This window comes from Cyclospora cayetanensis, unplaced genomic scaffold (assembly GCF_002999335.1).
Source record: "Cyclospora cayetanensis isolate NF1_C8 unplaced genomic scaffold, CcayRef3 CcayRef3_contig_188, whole genome shotgun sequence".
Taxonomy (NCBI): domain Eukaryota; phylum Apicomplexa; class Conoidasida; order Eucoccidiorida; family Eimeriidae; genus Cyclospora; species Cyclospora cayetanensis.
The window spans coordinates 54,559-71,656 of NW_020312134.1; the positions used below are offsets into that span (position 1 = coordinate 54,559).

Below are 17,098 nucleotides of genomic sequence, written 5' to 3' on the forward strand. Positions count from 1 at the left end.
GCAGAGGGGGCGGCTTTGTTCTTTTATTGAGGGGTTCGGTGCTTTTTCGGTGGCTGCTAAAGGGGCCGTGCAAATAATGGCCTTGCCCTCAGCGCTTATATCCACCTTCACACCTGCCATATACAAAGTACCCTGCCAGTCTGGCAGGCAGTAACCCAACACGTCCAACCCCTGGGGCGCTATGCGCTGCCCTGCGGCTCAGAGGCTGCCTGGGAAATCGGCGGCGGGGGGATTAGACCAGGCGTCTCCGTTTGAAGCTGACGAAAATGCAATCCCAAGTTTCATCTCCCGTTATGTCTTTTGCTGCGAACAGGGGTGCTTTGTATAATGCTCCAACACTGATTACAGACCCTACGCAAACTTTTGAAAAATTTTCTATCCACCAAATAAGAGCTCCGTCTTCCCCTTCGTGCGCCCCTCTTGGCTTCGACATGGGGGGGAGGGGGGGAGTGCAGGGATAGCTAGAGTGCGCCTAGCTGAACCTACAAGCGTTCCGAGCATTCACAGTTGGATGCGCAGCATTCCAGCACAAACGCACTTAACGCATCTTCTCGTACCGAGCGCACGCCACTAGTCAACATGTATGAACAGACAAATCAATTAGTCAATTCTCTATAGAGTTTTACTTGAATGATGCGTGTACTTTTTAAAAATTTTGCTTACACCGCTGCACGTTGTGGCATCCTCTCTAGCACCGCAAGACAGTCTTTGCTCCAGGCGGGAAATTATGAAGAAATGAGCACGCCACACTGCGCCTCAGGCCGATCTGCTCCTCCACGCTGCTGCAGCGCTCGTCCAATGGTCTGTAGGACGATATACCCAAGAGTTCCCTATGAAGATACTTGACTCCAAACGCAAAAAACTTATTCACTATTTTCCTAGAGAACTCTTGCCGCCCCATGCCTGCGCACCTCAGACTCCCCGACACGAGGGGGAGAATGACAGCTAGAGTACGTGTAGCTGCACCTTGTGCAAATTCTGAGCATTAATTGCTAGTTACACATCGCACCTAGCGCACACATATACCGCATTGCGTAATCATGTATTGGGCATGCAGCACTATGTTCCGAATAGATGTAAGACGAAACACTTCAAGTAGTAAATTTCCTTACTACCACTTAACTAACTATTACTAGTATAGTAAAAAAAGTTGAAGTGTAGAGAATCCTGCTGCGGTCTCCATCAAATGACCGCCACCACGGAGCCACAGGAAAGCCAAGAGAAAGATATTTGGTGTCTCCGAAGAGGGGCTGGCTGCCGCCTCTCCTTGTGCTCACCCAACGAGGAACTGGCAGGACGGAACAGAGGACGGATGGGGTGTGTGCTGCTACACTTTTTGAGTACCCCGGGCAAGAGCTTATTATCTATATGCAAAGTTGAGTGATGGCAAGCAGCATATATTCTCAGAGCACCGAGCCCACTATCTAACCCTATCCTGCAGGAAATACTAAGGAAGAACAACCAAACCAACCAGTCACACCCACTATATCTCAACTAGCAAATTTTCTGTAGTAGAAGGTGCCAGAGCGCAGCTTGGCATGCAACACCGTCGAAAGATACGTGATCTTCCGGGCGTGCCCTCTTCAGGGTCAGGGCTGGTTCAGCTTCTGCCTTTCAGTAGTAGTAAGCGGCTCCAGTAAAGGTGGGTTTAGATCACGAAGTTCACCAGGAAGAACAGTAGGCCAGGGGAAAGTACGGATACGCGGCGAAGGTGGCATTAAGGGGTTTTATTGACATGCTATCAAATTTACACGCTATACAGTTGTAAAGAAGATCTGAAAATGAGAAAAATGGCGTATTAGTTGATGTCTTGACGCACAGTGAAGCAGCGCTTCCTCTGCGTGGCATGTCCCCCATGGGACAATGTCGCGGTAGCATTGCAGCAGAGGAGATCGGACAGAGCCCGTCTTCTGTCTGCCCTCCAGCGTAATCACTTCATGCTAGATCAATAAAATCTCGTCTAAGAAGAAGAAGCTCCTCTCTTGGTTGCAGGTCTATTTCTGAGCTCCTCATTAGGGAGTCACACCCTCCTGAATGTTCCGCCCCCTGTCGTTCAGTTGGGATCCAATTGGCGTTCGAGAAAAAGTAAATCCTGAGCATCCCAAATGTAGCATTAACTCGTCTTCATGATTGCTTCTTCCTCTCAGCTATTTCGCACCTTCCTTCCTCTACCTGTGGCGCCGCTTGGCGTAGCAGGTCGCACACCGGTGGAGGAAGTTCGCCGCTGAAACTTGCTCCTTTGCAAAGATACAGGGACGTGAATCACTGATCACGACATATGTAACATGTCAGACCCCCTGCCCCGTAGTGCCAATAGCCCCAGCAACTGTGTCACGAACCACTACCCGCACCAAAGGACCAATGCGGCCTCCCCTCGGTCAGGGGGGCTCCCCCCTCCCTCACAGAGTCTTCAGGAGCAGGGCATGCCGAGGCCTACTGCTGAGCAGGAAGATCATGCCGCGCTGCAACAGGTAGTAGTCAAACGCGCAAGCTCCCCCAAAATTTCCAACCCCATGAAAAGCAGGTGCGCTGACGCTGAGGCCGCAGCGCACATGGAGCGAGACACAGGGGAATCGCTTCATGCACATTCACAGGAAGAAGCAAATCGCGTAGGGGAGGGCCGTAGTGCCCCGTTGGACGCTGCTCTCCCGCGGCCCATTGTCAGCTCTTCTTCTTGCACTAACGGCGTTAGCCATGCACACGGCCGGGGGTCGTTGGGCAAATCATCTGGTGGCATTTCTGGTAGCTTTCATGACCGCACTTTTCTTGTAGTGCAAGATAACGTTGCAGGGGCCCCTCAGGTGTCCTCTGCCGACCTGCCGACCGCAGCAGACGACACCAGCAGCAGCGGCCAGCCCCAAGGTAAATCAGGGGACTTTTCCCCCGTATTGTCTTCGCCATCAGGCTGCTCGAGCATGGCGGTCACAACCCTCGGCGACGCAGAGGCCTCTATTGCGGGGCTCTTGCACCCCCGTTGGGTGTGCCAGAGCAAGGAGGATGTGCGCAATCATTACATGGAGATGCAGCGAAAACCCCAGACTCGAGATGCACACTCTTTCAAGAGAACGCTTCACGACTATATGGTGTCGCTATACGCATGGGGCTGGTGTTGTGTGCCATTTCGTTGGGACTGGCCTTGGCTCGGCGAACTGCTGCCTGCTGTGGTCTCGGGATTTTTCATACCATTTTCTATGGTTCCTACTGCAATGACGTGTGCAGTTCTCTCGGGGCTTCCCCTCGCATCTACTCTCAACAGTTGCTGGATCCTCTGCCTTACGGTTGCGCTCTTGGGGGGCGCTCCTGGAACTGTTTGCACCATTACGGAGGCGTTAACGACGGCTCTGGTGGCCACTGTCCGCGAGGAGTGCAACGGGGATGAGTGCGTTTATAAGGGTCGTGAATTCGTGTTCCCCGCGGGCATGCTGTGCGGAATACTGCAGAGCCTGTTTGGCGCTCTGGGATTTGGCCGGCTGGCCGCTCTGGTTCCGGTTGGCTCTAAAGTGGGCTACGTAAATGCCGTGGCGATCATCAACTTTCGTTCTCAGATGCACGCATTCAAGTACGATCCTCTAACGTCTACAGGTTATGAGTGGATTGTCGTGCTTGCGATGATCCTAGAGGTCTGGCTGATCATGCATCTCTGGGGTATGCTTGCTCCCTGGCCGCTGGGAAAATACGTGCCTGCATCCGCCGTGGCATTGGGCATGACTGTTTTCACCGAATTCGTTGCTGTAAGGGGTTTGCTGCATATGAAAACGCGGACTGTCGGCGACGTAGGGGCCCTTTCCCAGGGTAGCAATATGCCCGCGCCTTTTTTTCTGTCCCCTGCGTTTGCGCCGCCAACGCGGGAGTTGCTCTCAGTAAAGGGCATCTTTACGCTCATTCAGGTGGCAACAACCCTTATGGTGCTGTCCTCAATATCTACCGTGATGGCGGTAGAAAAAATACAGGAGAAGAGTCGGTGGACCTTCAGGAGAGACCGTCAGATTGTTGCGCTGGGAACAGCCAACGCCATCTCATGCTTCCTTGGTTGCCTTCCGGGGGCAACTGCGATGATGTTGTCTCTGCTGGCTAACCGCATGGGTGCAGAGGGCAAGGAGGGGCCTATTTTATCCGCTGTCTTTTTGTGCATCTTCACGTCCGTGGCCTACCACGTTTTAGATGTGTTTCCCTTGGGAGGCCTTAGTGGCGCCATCATGTACACTGCAGCAAGTGCTGTCAGCTGGAAAATGTTTCCACCCCTCATTGCGAGTTTCCTCCCCCGCTCCTTCTGCAAGAAGTACCGCTGCCTGCAGCAGAGAACTTCAAAAACTGAAGCAGCAGTCGTCCTGGCCACCACGATCTTAGGGGCAACTTTCGACTTAGGAACGGCCCTTCTCATTGGCATCTTTATATCCCTGTGCTCTTTCGCTTGGCGCACCCTGCAAGCGGCATCGGTCCACGTGCAAACGGACGAGGCAACAGGAATCAGGTACTACTTCCTGAATGGGCCCCTCGTATATGCCACGGCAAGGCGCCTCTCAAGCCTCATGCAAGCGGAAACATCGCCTAAGCGATCGGTTGTCGTGCTGCATGCAGCAACGGCCTCACCAGACCACTCCGTTTGCGTTGCCCTTGAGAGCATCTGCCAAAAGCACAGAGATGCAGGCAAAGAGGTGGCATTTTATGGTTCAGATCTAAACGGGCCTCTCATCGCGTTGCAAGCAGGCAGGACCCTAGATGCAGACAGAGAAGCCATCTTTTCCCGCATGCAAGTTCCGTATCCTAAGAAAAAAGGGACAGCTCAACCTGAACAGTAAAGGCGCGCCTCACGCCCGCGTAGCGTTTTATCGGCAAGCATACTGCATGGAGGCTCGCCTCATCCGCAAATTTTTCTAAAACTGCGTTACTCAAGTTTCAGAGGTATCTGCGCTAGCGCTTAAAGCTGTGTGTGTGTCCAGTTGCACACTGCAATTCCAAGTTGGCGATTTCCCGATTCCGTCAGAGTTTTTCAAACGCTTGCCCTCCCTGTAGTACACATTGAGTACCCCTACACCACAGAGCCACGAATAACACTCCGCAATTCCTGCTTCGCTAGCTGCACACGCTGGCGGGCCAGCTACCCCCTAGCGGTTCCTTGTCTGCTGGCTGGCGGTCAGACGCCCCGTGCTGATACGGTAGCTTGCAGCAAAAGCACCGCTAGCACTAGGCCTACTACGCAACTAGCCAGCTATTGAAGGACAGTCACGCAGCTCGCTCCCTGGCTATTCCCACGCAGCTCGCTCCCTGGCTATTCCCACGCAGCTCGCTCCCTGGCTATTCCCACGCAGCCCGCTCCCTGGCTATTTCTTTTCGCTAGCCGACCGCACACGCCTCCCTGCTCCGCCGAGTGAGCGTGGATATTTTACAGTGAGGCAGCCGTAAGGCCGCGGCCTCTTGGCCACCAGAAAGTCGGCCAGGACCTGCGCTGCCGCTCGTGCCGCGAGCGAGGCAACACGCCGTTTCCGCTGCCGCCATGTGGCATGTGTCGGGAGACTTTGCACGCGTTTCTTAGGGCGTCACGGTGCGCAGCAGGTCGGCCAGTGGGTAAACCCTTGTCGGATTTCCGTGCACACGGCTCTATTTTAAAGTTTAGTTAGGTCTCCCCCCACCGCGAAAGCCCAAGAGCACGCATGCTGTCAAACTAGCCCTACTTGCCCACTCACTCCGCTGCATCTTCGCGTGCAGAGGGGCCACCCAGGACTCCCTACTTTGTGAGCTTGGCTGCCTACTGGCCAACCGGTTTGGTGGCTAAGGCTGCCGCGTTCTTCGACTCTAGGAAGGCCTCAATCTCCTTCTTCAGCTCAGGCTGAGGCACCAACTGCTCCCGTGTCAATGGGGCCCTGCAAAAAGCAGCCAGAAAAAAACGCTCCACATGCATAGCGGCCCCTCGTCGCGCTGCGTGCAAGAGTTCCCCCCGTGTGCAGACTCCTGAGCAGTGTGGTCTGGTGGCTAGCCGGTGCCACTTCTGCACGGGCAGCAGCTGCTGCTCTTCAGGGGAAGACTGCAGTGTTACTTCTCTGCAGCATACGCTCTGCAATGATACTTTCACTGCCGTGGAGGCTGCTGCTAGGCTGCTGCTTCCGAAGCTTGCCTGGCTACCGGCTAAAGGCCGGCACAAGGGGCAGGCAAGCAGGCCTGGCTATGCGCATATGCCTCGCCAGACGGCCCGCGGAAAGTAACACATACCTGTTAAAGGGGTCAGAAGGATCTGACATGAGGTGCCGCTCAATGTTGCGCCTGTCCATGATGACCTTGCTAGAGGGAAGCAACACGGGATCTTGCATCAAGTCGGCCATGATGGGATCCAGATACTCGGCCTGATGGATGCAGAAAGGCGCAAAACGAGCTAGCGGCACTCAGCAGCAGCAGCAGCTTAAACGCCTCAAAAGACCCAACAACAACCCCTCGAGCAGTAGCACGCAGAGGACGCGAACTGCCGTACAGACAGCTGGCTCGACAGAAGCAGCAAAGTGCCTCCGAGCACAAACGCAGCACCCATGGAGGAACAACACATACCGGCACCTCGTCTAAGTCCAGGCCTTTCCCCGTCTCTTCGACTTCCGCGAGTCTCTTCACCAGCAAATAGAACTCGTTCAGCAACGAGGGGGCCATCAGCCCCTCACGACGCGCGATGCGGCACTGAACACGCAGCAGCAAAAGGGCAGGCCAAAGCCAACGATAGACCCCCCTCCGAACAGCAGCAGTGCAGCATTTAGCCAGCGATTCGCGCCAGCTACTGCTCCAGCAACAGTGCTCAAATCCCTTACCGCCTTGGCAATGTTGGCGTGTTTGTAATATCGCCCATCCCTAAGGATTTCACCGGTGATTGCATCTCCATTGGTCTTATCCGCCTGCACTGTAGCAGCAGCAGCGCAGCAGCAAGGGCAACAAGGGCCAATGCAAAAGAGCCGCAATTTCAGCAGCGACAGCACGCGATACTTGTCGCTGCTGCGTTCTCGCAAGGCACAAACCCAAAGCCGCCATACCCAAACTCACAGAGGTAAACAAAGGACTCGAGGACCTTGGAGAGCCAATCCTTCGGTCTAAAGTTGTACGTCTCCATAGAGTTTACCTGCAAGGAGGACAGTACAGGAACCGAGGCTCAGTACTTAGGCATGAAGCACGAGCAGCGAATGCGCAGAAGCACAGCCTAAAGTCCAGCAACCAGCACGATGGATATTTTGAGGGTTGACACACGCCACCGCCTCCTGGGCCTGCGCTTGGGCGTCACCCTGCCTCTCTCTTTCTCTCTCTCTCTATGTCTATTTCTCTCTGCATGTCTATCTCTCTACGTCTTTCTCTCTCTCTCTATGTCTCTCTCGCTGCGACTGGTATGTGGAGCCGTGTATCTGTGATGCATGCCCTCTATGCTTGCAGCGCGTTTCTCGGAATATGGGAAGGGGCGGCGCGCTTTCCTTCTTACCTTTAGCTGAAGGCACCTAGGACCAACAAGGTGATCCAGGCAGCAATCCAGTGTCGTGACAGCCTGTGGCAGGATGCTGCTGCTACCGCTGATGACGGTGCCGCAATGCCGCGAGAGCAGGGTGAAGAGGGCGCATGCACTGTGGCCAAGTGAGCAAAGGTCCCTAGCAGTTGACTGCAGACGTCTCCAGGGCTCCCTCTCCAGTGTAGAGCGGCCCTCAAGGGAGTCTGCCACTGAGTCAAAACACGCATGTGTGCGACAGGCAGAGGCGAGGTGGCAGCCTCCGTCCACGAGATGCTGCATGCACGGCCCTCTTGCATCCACTTACGCGCATGCGTTGCAAACAGGTTCCACGTACATGTCTACATGTGCATAGCACAGGTACCCACAAAGCGCCCAAAGCGCCATTATGAAAGGGAGCACTGGAAGCTGCAAGCCTAGCGACGTGCAAGAGACTTTATCTCGATACGAAGGCAAGCGAGGCGCCACCAGCGTGGCGCAAAGCGTCGAAAAGAAAGCCAAGACAGGAACAAAAACACATAGAGAGCGGCAGCAGACGCAGAGGGGATGCCACACAAACAAAGCTGCACAGGTTCATTTTCTAGATGCAAGAACACAACCTATTAGTACACACCCAGATAAAGACACGCATGCAAAGGTAAGCAGGCAAGAGGTCGCCAGCAGTAGTCTTCCTGCCTTCATCTTCTTTGAGGCCTTACTTTCGTCTGCATCTGACTCCTCTCCCGAGGCACTCGGTGCTCCCCGGCTTCCTCCCGCAGATGCACGGCTGGAGGCAGCCCCAGCAGTGGCGTCAGCATTAGCAGAAACATTCGACCCCTGCCCGGGTGTAGCGCTTTCTTCCCTGTCTCTGCCTGTAGCAGCGGCAGGAGACGCACGCAAGGCTAGGCTAGAAACAGCGGAGTAGACAAAAGGCACCACCACACACAGGCCTCTGCTTCTGACCACGCGCTACCTATCATAGGGCCCGTGAGTGCCGTTCCCGACAGGGAACCACCGTGTAAAGTGGCGAAGGATGCTCAAAACAATCGCTAGCAAGAGAGGCAAATGCATGCGAGGCTGCAGGGCTGCGCCTTTTTGCCCGGTGTGACCGACCCCACGGGATGAAGCGAAGCACTGCCACTCCCCGACTGCATCTTCTCGAGGACGCAAACACACAGCGTTTTGATAGCCCCTCCAAAAGGATACGGGGAAACAGGCGCGGATAGCAGGACGTTGCACGGCAGCACCCGAATGACATACCGTCGAGTTGGCGCTTCCGAATCTCAACGAGAGCCTCCATGGCCTGATCTACAAGCGTTGCAATGTCGTTGAGTAACAGATGCACCATGTGCAAAAACTTCTGCGGAGACGTGCACGCATGACGTACATACACCGCGAATGGCTGCCCTCTCTACGAAGGAAGCGCTGTAGAGCCGCCCGCCGTTTTCTTGAGAGCAGGAAGGAGCGACGCGACACAGGGTCACGAGCATACGGCTACAGGACGTATACTGACGAGCAAAGGGGGATTTTCACAGAGAAGGGCAATGCGAGACGCAGGAAAGGGAGGGAGAAAGAAAGGGCCAGGAGCGAGGGGTGGACGTGACATGGCGAACGAGGGGTGTGGCAGAGAAAGGAACGCGCAGACGACGACGTGGGAAGCAAAACCATAGAAAGATGCATGCAAAAAGCCACGGGTAGGCCACCCAAACGAGGAAACAGGCACACCGCAGTATGTTTCAAAGAGGCAAGTGATGCAGGGAGGGAAAAGAACGACGCCAAGAGAGCGAGATGGTGTTGCGCACAGCACGCCCGTCTCACCTCCGGATAGGCCTCTGCCAAGAGACGCATATTGCCAGTGTATTCGTTATGCGCTAGGAGACGGCTCAGCATGTCAACAATGGGAATTCGAAAGTTGATTCTATCGTAGTAGGAGCCTGAGGAGGAGGCGCCAAAGAAACGCTTGTGAGCTGTTGGATTTTCGTATGGAGAGGGGTAGTGATACCGATACCCTGCAGGGGTGGCGTGGTGTCGCTCCCCCCGCCTGCTGGTGCTCTCTTGAAAAGCGCAGCTTAAAGTCTGCTGCTAATCTCTCTGTCTGCTTAGCGTTGCTCGGCAAAAAGACGGGGAAGCGAGAAGGGTGACCAGTGCGCATTGATAGCGAACGGGAAGGCGAAAGACAGTCAGTCCGATGCAGCCCGATGCAAAGGGAAGGAGCACGCGGGTGGCTAGCGATCCAGAGAGGAATGCCAGGGAAGAAACGTGGGGAGGGAGCGGGAAAATTAATGAGCAGCAGAGAAGATTTGTGCGCAGAGAATTAAGCGGGGAGAGGTCATGTATATACACATGGATAGGGAAGGATGCAGAAGAGCGCACCTCGCTCTGAGTCGATGAACACCTCCACAAGAGCAGGCAGAAGGAAGTTCTTGGCAACAGGGAGAGCCTCCAAGCGGCATCGAAACTCGTCAAGCAGGAAAAGGCGGTGCAGCGTCCGGCAGGCGCTAGAGAGAAAGCACACCGATACCCCGACCCGCCGTGCAACACTGACTTGACAGCGACGCAACAACAGCCAAGCGTGGAGAAGGAGGAAAGAGGGATTGACTGAGGGAAAACGATGTAAGCGCAGTGGGATTTTGCTTGTTCTCCGCTTCGGAGAAGCGCGAAGTCTCTGCGGCCGCGGGGGGAGGGGGGAAAGGGGACGATGTCATGCACTGAGCGTTTCGAAGACTAGCAACGGATCGACAGAGGCGGTTGCAACTGGCTTATATGGGAGAGCAGAGGAACGGATAAAAGGGGGGGCTGGCTTGAAAAGAAGGGGAAAGTCGTGAAGGCGGATGCTCCAGATACAGGCCGCAAGGCGGGAACGTAACACAAAAGGCGATAAGGCGGCCGAGGAGAAGCAGGGAAGGAGGAGACAGTCAGAGAGAATACAGACATAAGGAAAGAGACAAAGGAAGGCGTTTCTCACCCGTCGCATCGTGTGTGGACGCTCCGGAAAAAACCAGGCGAACCCATCACCGCGATGCATGTGGCTGCAACAAGCTCTGCATCCATGCTGCTGCAAGGAGAAACTTCACCCCCCTGCCCTCCCCTGAGACCTGAGTAAAAAGCCTGAAGCTCTGCCATGTGCCGAATGGAAAGCATGAGGTCGTCAACGATGCCGCTGGGCAACACTGCAGATGTATTTACAGACAGACAGAAAGCACAAAAAGAGCAGCCTAAAAAGAGTCTCTTGAAGGGCCGAGTAAAACTTTCAGGCAGTCTAATTTCTTATCAGAGAGTTCACAACTTCTGCGGCTGCCCTGTCTGCGGCTACCCTGTCTATCGATCTGTCTATGCGTCTCAGTCTGTCAGTCCAAAAAGATAGTCCTTCCCCTTCTCCCGCTGCCCCCTTCCCGTCTCGCTGCTCATGCGCCTCAGGAAGCGGCTACTTTGGCGTGATTGGACCGCAGTGTCGTAATAATTGCGCTGAGCTGAGAACTCCTGTGCAGCGCGGCGTTCTTCCCTTCTGCTCTAAGCCTTGCTTAATAACAATGGTGTGCAGGGGGTGGCAGCGAAATCTCCTCTCAGCTCATGTCATTGAGTGGGGCACCGCTCACAGGCGAACTGGGGAGAAGGCTTTGCAGGCGATGCCGCTCCGCCAGGAGGCAGCTGCACGCAGATGCGCACTTCGCAGGCTCTATGCATGCATACAGGATACGTATATACAAGATACAGAGATACATACATAGACGCATACATAGATACATGCCTACATACCAACAGATATCAAAAATCTATTTACACATATACACATATGGATGGATAAATACACATAGACAAAAGTAGGTGGCGATGCATACAGATACAAATATGTAGATATCTATACATACATACAGACGGCAAGGGGTGTACAGTTGTAGTACAGATACACAGACCGAGAGGCTTTGGCGGGCAGAGCCTCGAGCAGAGACATAGAGCAGCAGCAGCAGCAAAGTGCTCAAGAGAGAGTGGAGTTCCAGCAAAGACTGGGAGGCACAGGAAGCCGGCTTGAGAAGGGGAAAGGAGGGGGCTTGAAAAACCAGCAAGGCGCAAGACAAGAAATGCACAAGTACATAGAGGAACACTACCTCCGTTCGCCCTTTCTTTTTGCCTCCTTCCTCCAGGTTACCTGGGTAAGAAGAGCAGCAGCACGCCACTTTTGAGCATTCAACAGCCCCGTTGCTTTGGAATCCTCCTTGCCGTCCGCCGTGTAGGTGTACATACACCCCAGAAGCCAAGAACAAAACAAATGCGCAAAGTGCCAGTAGAGGCTGCAGAAACGGGGGTGAAGCAGAAGCTGCGGTGGCGGCAAGCAGCATTCACATAGCAGCGCGTAGCATGCAAAGCTCAGCCCCTGAGGTGCCGCATTCGGACTCCGCATGTGTGTAGATGCGAAAACGGAGAGGGAAGCAACGGGAAAGCTACAAGGCGGCGAGGCACAACCAGGGAAGGGGCACCGTGTAGAGAAGGCACGCAAAGCGCTTGCACAAAGTCTGTTCAACTAATGAGGAGAGGCAGCCCATGGGGTAGAAGGAAAGCGAGCCGGCACAGAGATGGTACACAGAGATGGAATGAGAAAAAACAAAAAGTACGGACGGACCGCACGCCACCCCAGGAGTTCAGCGATGATGCTCCTGTATTCGGGAGAGTTTTGTTGCATTCCGCCGTCATGGCGCTGCTGGAAGTGCTCCATCCACCGCATGTACTCAGCGACGCAAGAACTGCAGAAAAAAATACCACAGGACAGCAAGACGCGCGATGGTAAGGGAGGGCTTGCTGCTGCTGCAACATGGCGCAGCCGCAAAAAGGCAGGTGGTTTTGAGAAGCAAAAAACGCCTGTGGATGGACGCAGCGGCGGGCGCTGACAAAGGCAAACAGCAAAAGAAGGGAAGCATATATGATGGTGAATGGAAGCATATATAATGGTGAAGGGTAGCGTATATGATGGGGAGAGGTTCCGACAGGAAAAAACCGTAGAGGGCGACGAATGAAGCGCCGTGAGGGCAGAACGGGCTGTTGCATGTGTCGCAAAGCATCCGCCAGCACAAACACACGAAGGAAACAGACAGAACACAGCAACAGCTCGTGTTTTGTGTTTTCCTGACTTGAAGCAGAGTCGGACGGCACGAATCGCGAGCCAAAATACTTCGGTGGTGAATTTGGCATCCGCATCTTGAGCAGCGATTTGCGCATAAAACTTTCTGGCAAACGCGACTGTCTCGTCCTCTCCCAACAGAGCTTCTCGCCGTAGCGGCCCCGACACCAGCAGACGCGCGCTATCCTCGGCACTCCCGCAGGTTGCGTAGAAAGGGGAAACCTCGAAGCTGCAGGCAGGCAGACGATCGGTGGCGCATGCAGCACGCATGCAGGGAGGGCCTTTAGGTGTTTTCAGATGCGCAGCAGTACACAAGGCCGCAGGAGGTGCAAGAAGAGGCACACATAGTGAGTAAGCCCCAGCATCATTCCCATAGCTGCAAAAGCCGCTCATTACACACACAGTCTGACATGGACCGAGCATACGCCATGGCGAAACCAACAGAGGTGACGGCAGCAACGCTGGCGCGAGGCAACCCCAACAAACACCCGCAGCAAAGCCCCAAAAGGTGTCTGGCATGCGAAAAGGCCAGTGTCTTCGCGCTGCGGGGTCGCAAAACATCGCCCCCATGGGTAACACTAACGAACATCCTCTCTGTCTTGATAGGATCCACCAACAGCAGAAGCACATGAAAGACGTTGACCAAGAAGCCGAACGAATTTTGCCCCTGAGCCTCTGCAGCAGCACACAAAGGCGGAGGTGAGGGAGAAGCCAGTGATGCAACAGCACCGTTTCGTCCTCCCCAGCAGCCCCCAAAACACAACTGACAGCCTAGCAATCGCTGTACCATGCTGAAACGCAAGGCAACGGCATCAGGGCAGCGTCACTCGCACTAAAATTCTGTGCCTACTTAGGAGGAAGGCGTGGAGAGGATCTGCCGACTCCGGAGTGTGCTGCTGCATCATGAGATGCGCATGCGCTGCCTTCGCCCTGGCCTCATTTGAAGCCAACACTGCAGCGAACCACTGCAGCACGCGGTGCCTCTCCGCCTTTCCCGCCCGGCATATGTTCTTGAGGATCTGCAGCAGCAGCATTATCCACAACACCCACGCAGCAGCAGCAGCATATGCTGCTGCACACACCGGACAGGAGGCCTGCTTGGCTCGCCAATCCAGCAGGCAGAAGCCACACACACATACACACACATATATATATACATACACAAATATACACACACACACACATTGACACATACACACATAGACACACACACACATAAACACATACATACACACACATAAGCACACACACACATACACAAAAACACACACACACACAAACATGCACACAACCGGGAGCTGCACCACCATCACGACTGCTACTGTTCAGACGGCGGAGTCAGAGGGAAACAAAAGGCCTTAAACGTGACAGCAGCACCTCCAGCTGCAACAACATGGGCTTCAGACCAGCATCCCTTCAAATTGCCCTTGCCTGATTATCGATATCTGTGATGTTTTGAAGGTCAAGCCGCATTCCCTGAATTGCATTCTGCAAGTAGGTGGGTGCCAGAGCTTGACCCCCAGCAAAGATTCGCTGTACGGTGCTCTGCTGTCCTTTCTGCGCGCACACGCTGTAAATCTCAAGTGCTCAGCTGTGCAGACCAGCGCAATCGAGATCTCCTTTAGCAGGAAAAGGGGCTGTGCCGCAAGAGAGCGACCAATGCCTCCCAAAACTCTCACAAGTGCCGCCACCCCATTCCCCCTCACAAACCCCTTCAAGCCGAAATCCGCTGCGCTTGACCTCGAACGTACGGGGAGGACTGGCCCATCTAGAGGGGTGAAGGAGAGAAGACGTCCTAGAAGGGATTCTTCTTGGAGAAAGAAGCCTGGCTGCGCAGTTGGAAGCGGCGGGGCGAAAGGCGGCAAGAAACAACTACGGCGCGTAATCACCGAGGCTGCGACAACACAACAAATGGTGCAGAAAGCGAGCAAAGGGGCCTCTGTAGCGGCCACACAACGCCACCAACACCTTGAGCCTCAGCACAGGCAACAGCGCAACAACAGTCAGAGCACCCTTCAGCCTGCACAGCCTTGGACAGAGAGAGGCACCTTACCGATCGGCTTGAAGGAAGAGAGGAGGCGGATGGCGCCAACAGCCGGTGACTTGTAGCCGCCCACCTGATGAAACGATCAGCAGAGACTGCCTCATGTAAGGCCCGAAATCGAGAGCAGAAACCGTGCAGACATAACACATGCGAAACTGCAGGGTTCTTGCCCCTTACGAGGAGCAAGAACTCTCAGTTTCGCCTACGCTGCTAGCCTGTCTGTGACCGTTTCTCCCCCGCATCTCTGTGTCTGCTTTCCTGTATAAAGCCCTTCCCTCCGCAGCCTGAGGCGCTCTCCATCGCTCCCCCCTGCAGCCGCCATAGAGCTTTCCCCTGCCCTTATTGCTTCCCCCTCTCTCTAAATGCTGATCCTAGCGTGTGTGTCTTCTCACCCCCCTCTCGGTAAGTGCTGCGAAGAGTCCGTCTACTGCTGGTCCAAAGGCAGCCTCCAAGGGCCCCCCCTCCCCGCTCCCAGGTGACTCCTGCAGAGCTGCGATCAATTTGAGCATAAAGGCAGTGGGGAATACGCCCTCTAGGAACTCTCTGAAATGGACGGCCATCTGAAAAAGTGGCGCAAACAAACAAGCAGCACAGAAAGGGTGTAAGCGCACACCATTTTATGTGCTTCTATGCTGGCTCATACACACATTTCATGGGCATCGATGTCGAATCAACGACGGAGTGTGGCACAAAAGCAGGTTCCACAAACGCTGATGTTGCAACACCAATTGCAGCCACGGCAGCAAGGCGCATCTGTCGTACTGCAGCAGTCGGCGGCGTGTCTTCCAGCTCGAAGAGCTCCAAACAGGTCAGCAGGAGCACAGTGTAGTTCACCAGCTGCTCTTGGACTGCAGCAGCACTTTCTGCCCTTGTCTCAGTGGGCAGGTACCTGCAGAAGAGTGGCAAGAGCGACAGGAAGGCGGCACACGTTTCACGTATCCTTGTGCAGAGCTTACGCCGCTCTAGCGCCCCCAGCAACACACCCCTTGCAGCAGACGTCGCCAGCAAAATACTTGGTGTAAGTGTCGTCCGATATCTTGTGGAAGGCCTCAGCAGCCGCTCTGAACAGGTTGCCCGACTTGTTTGCCCAAAGGATCTGAGTCATCTCGATGAGGATCTCTTGCACCAGCTCGATTCGCATCCTGAGCCCCAAAAATCTCAACGCTACAGCCAATGCCGCAAGTCGCAGAGAGCAGCTCGCAAGCCTAAAGACGAGGCGGCAGGGCCAGCAACAGGAAAGAAGTGACTAGGGGTCATGAGCCTGCCTGCACAAAGCTCTCTGTTGCCGCCTCAACTGACTCCTTCAAGCTCAAAAAGGCACTCGACCCTCCCTGTGCCCACCGCAAAGCCCTTACTTCAGCCCTAGCGAGCGCGACTACCGCATCCCTGTCGCCCTCCCCTGCTGCGTCCCCCACGCTCCATCTTGCGGCAGGGATTTCCGCAGTACCAAGTGTCTCCTATCTGCCGAAGCCTAACTCCCTACGTGCGGCCAAAATTACCTAGGGGGTTGCCCCTCCCTGCGGCACTCCTCCATTGTCTTGGGTAGGAACACACAATTGGGAAAAAAGCCGTCGTTTACTCGCACTCGCAGTGTCGCTTGCAGGAACCGGTCCTCCTTCACTTCCCGCAGTGCCTCGGGGCTCAGCTCGCTTCTTTTTGTTCCTGCCTGCTGAACTGACAGGCCTGCTGCCAACGCTTCCGGGGGTGTCGCCGCTTCTCCCCTGGCATCAGGCTCTTGGGGAGCCGCAAGGTTGTCCTCAGCCCTTCCGGTGGCTGTACTGCCATCGCACTCCATGATTCCAGACTGCGCTATGCGCGAGAACAAAGGGATTCTTCTCCAGGCGTAAACCACAGCGCGCTAGGAGCCTACGTACTTCGGGTTCAACGTCCTGCACGTGGGTGCCTCAGACTGCGCAGCCGCCCCGGCGATCCCCTAGACTCCTCGGCCCCCCTTCGACAAGAGGAATACCGCGGAATTTCCTCGGAACGGACAAATGCGCCGAAAACGGCGAAGCAGACAAGCGGGAGACGGGAGAAGTCGCAGCAGAGCACGAGCGCCACGAACGGCGTCCGGAAGCTTGGCTGCCAGGCGGGACCAAAGGCGGTAACAGCCTCCTTTGAACCAAAAGGAGGAAAGGCCGTCCGCTCTGCTGCGGCTTTCACACCAAAGGAGTCCCCCTGATGCGCCTAGCCGCTGCCGCCGCTGCCGCTTCTGCAGTGTAGTGCCGCCGCAGGCGACTCCGCTGCTCCACCCGCTGCGGTCCTAGGATGAAAATGGGTGCTTACAGCAGTGCGTCGTGGGAAGACAAGCCTGTAATAACTCAATGAGCAATAAAAGTTGTGACAGCAAGCCGCAGAAAAGCTGCCGTGCCCACCGACCTCCGTGGGCCCCCAGCCCTTTAACCTAGTGACCGCATGCACTGAAGGCGCCCTGCCCTGGATGTGTTATTCTTATTTCAGAAAGGACGCGTTTATTGCAATGTCAATGCGCTGCTGC

At 55.1% G+C, this 17,098-nt stretch overlaps 2 protein-coding genes across 2 annotated transcripts; one reads left to right on the forward strand and one right to left on the reverse strand.

Moving 5' to 3' along the window:
* The first annotated feature begins 2,423 nt into the window (after positions 1-2,423).
* Positions 2,424-4,799, forward strand: LOC34621846. Its single transcript, XM_022735035.2, has one exon. It carries the CDS (start codon positions 2,424-2,426, stop codon positions 4,797-4,799), a length of 2,376 nt encoding a protein of 791 aa, XP_022592295.2.
* Positions 4,800-5,746: 947 nt separating this feature from the next.
* Positions 5,747-16,396, reverse strand: LOC34621845 (ubiquitin conjugation factor E4). The gene is made up of 24 exons (XM_026337515.1): positions 16,101-16,396; positions 15,615-15,743; positions 15,364-15,490; positions 14,994-15,161; positions 14,611-14,674; positions 14,309-14,451; positions 13,989-14,114; positions 13,408-13,576; positions 13,145-13,232; positions 12,568-12,786; positions 12,063-12,183; positions 11,592-11,759; positions 11,041-11,092; positions 10,410-10,614; positions 9,818-9,942; positions 9,263-9,378; positions 8,705-8,804; positions 8,164-8,316; positions 7,445-7,677; positions 7,018-7,093; positions 6,789-6,877; positions 6,538-6,660; positions 6,208-6,338; positions 5,747-5,861 (listed from the first exon to the last, which is right to left on the reverse strand). Exons 1-24 carry the CDS (start codon positions 16,394-16,396, stop codon positions 5,747-5,749), a joined length of 3,336 nt encoding a protein of 1,111 aa, XP_026193300.1.
* Between the last annotated feature and the right edge of the window lie 702 nt (positions 16,397-17,098).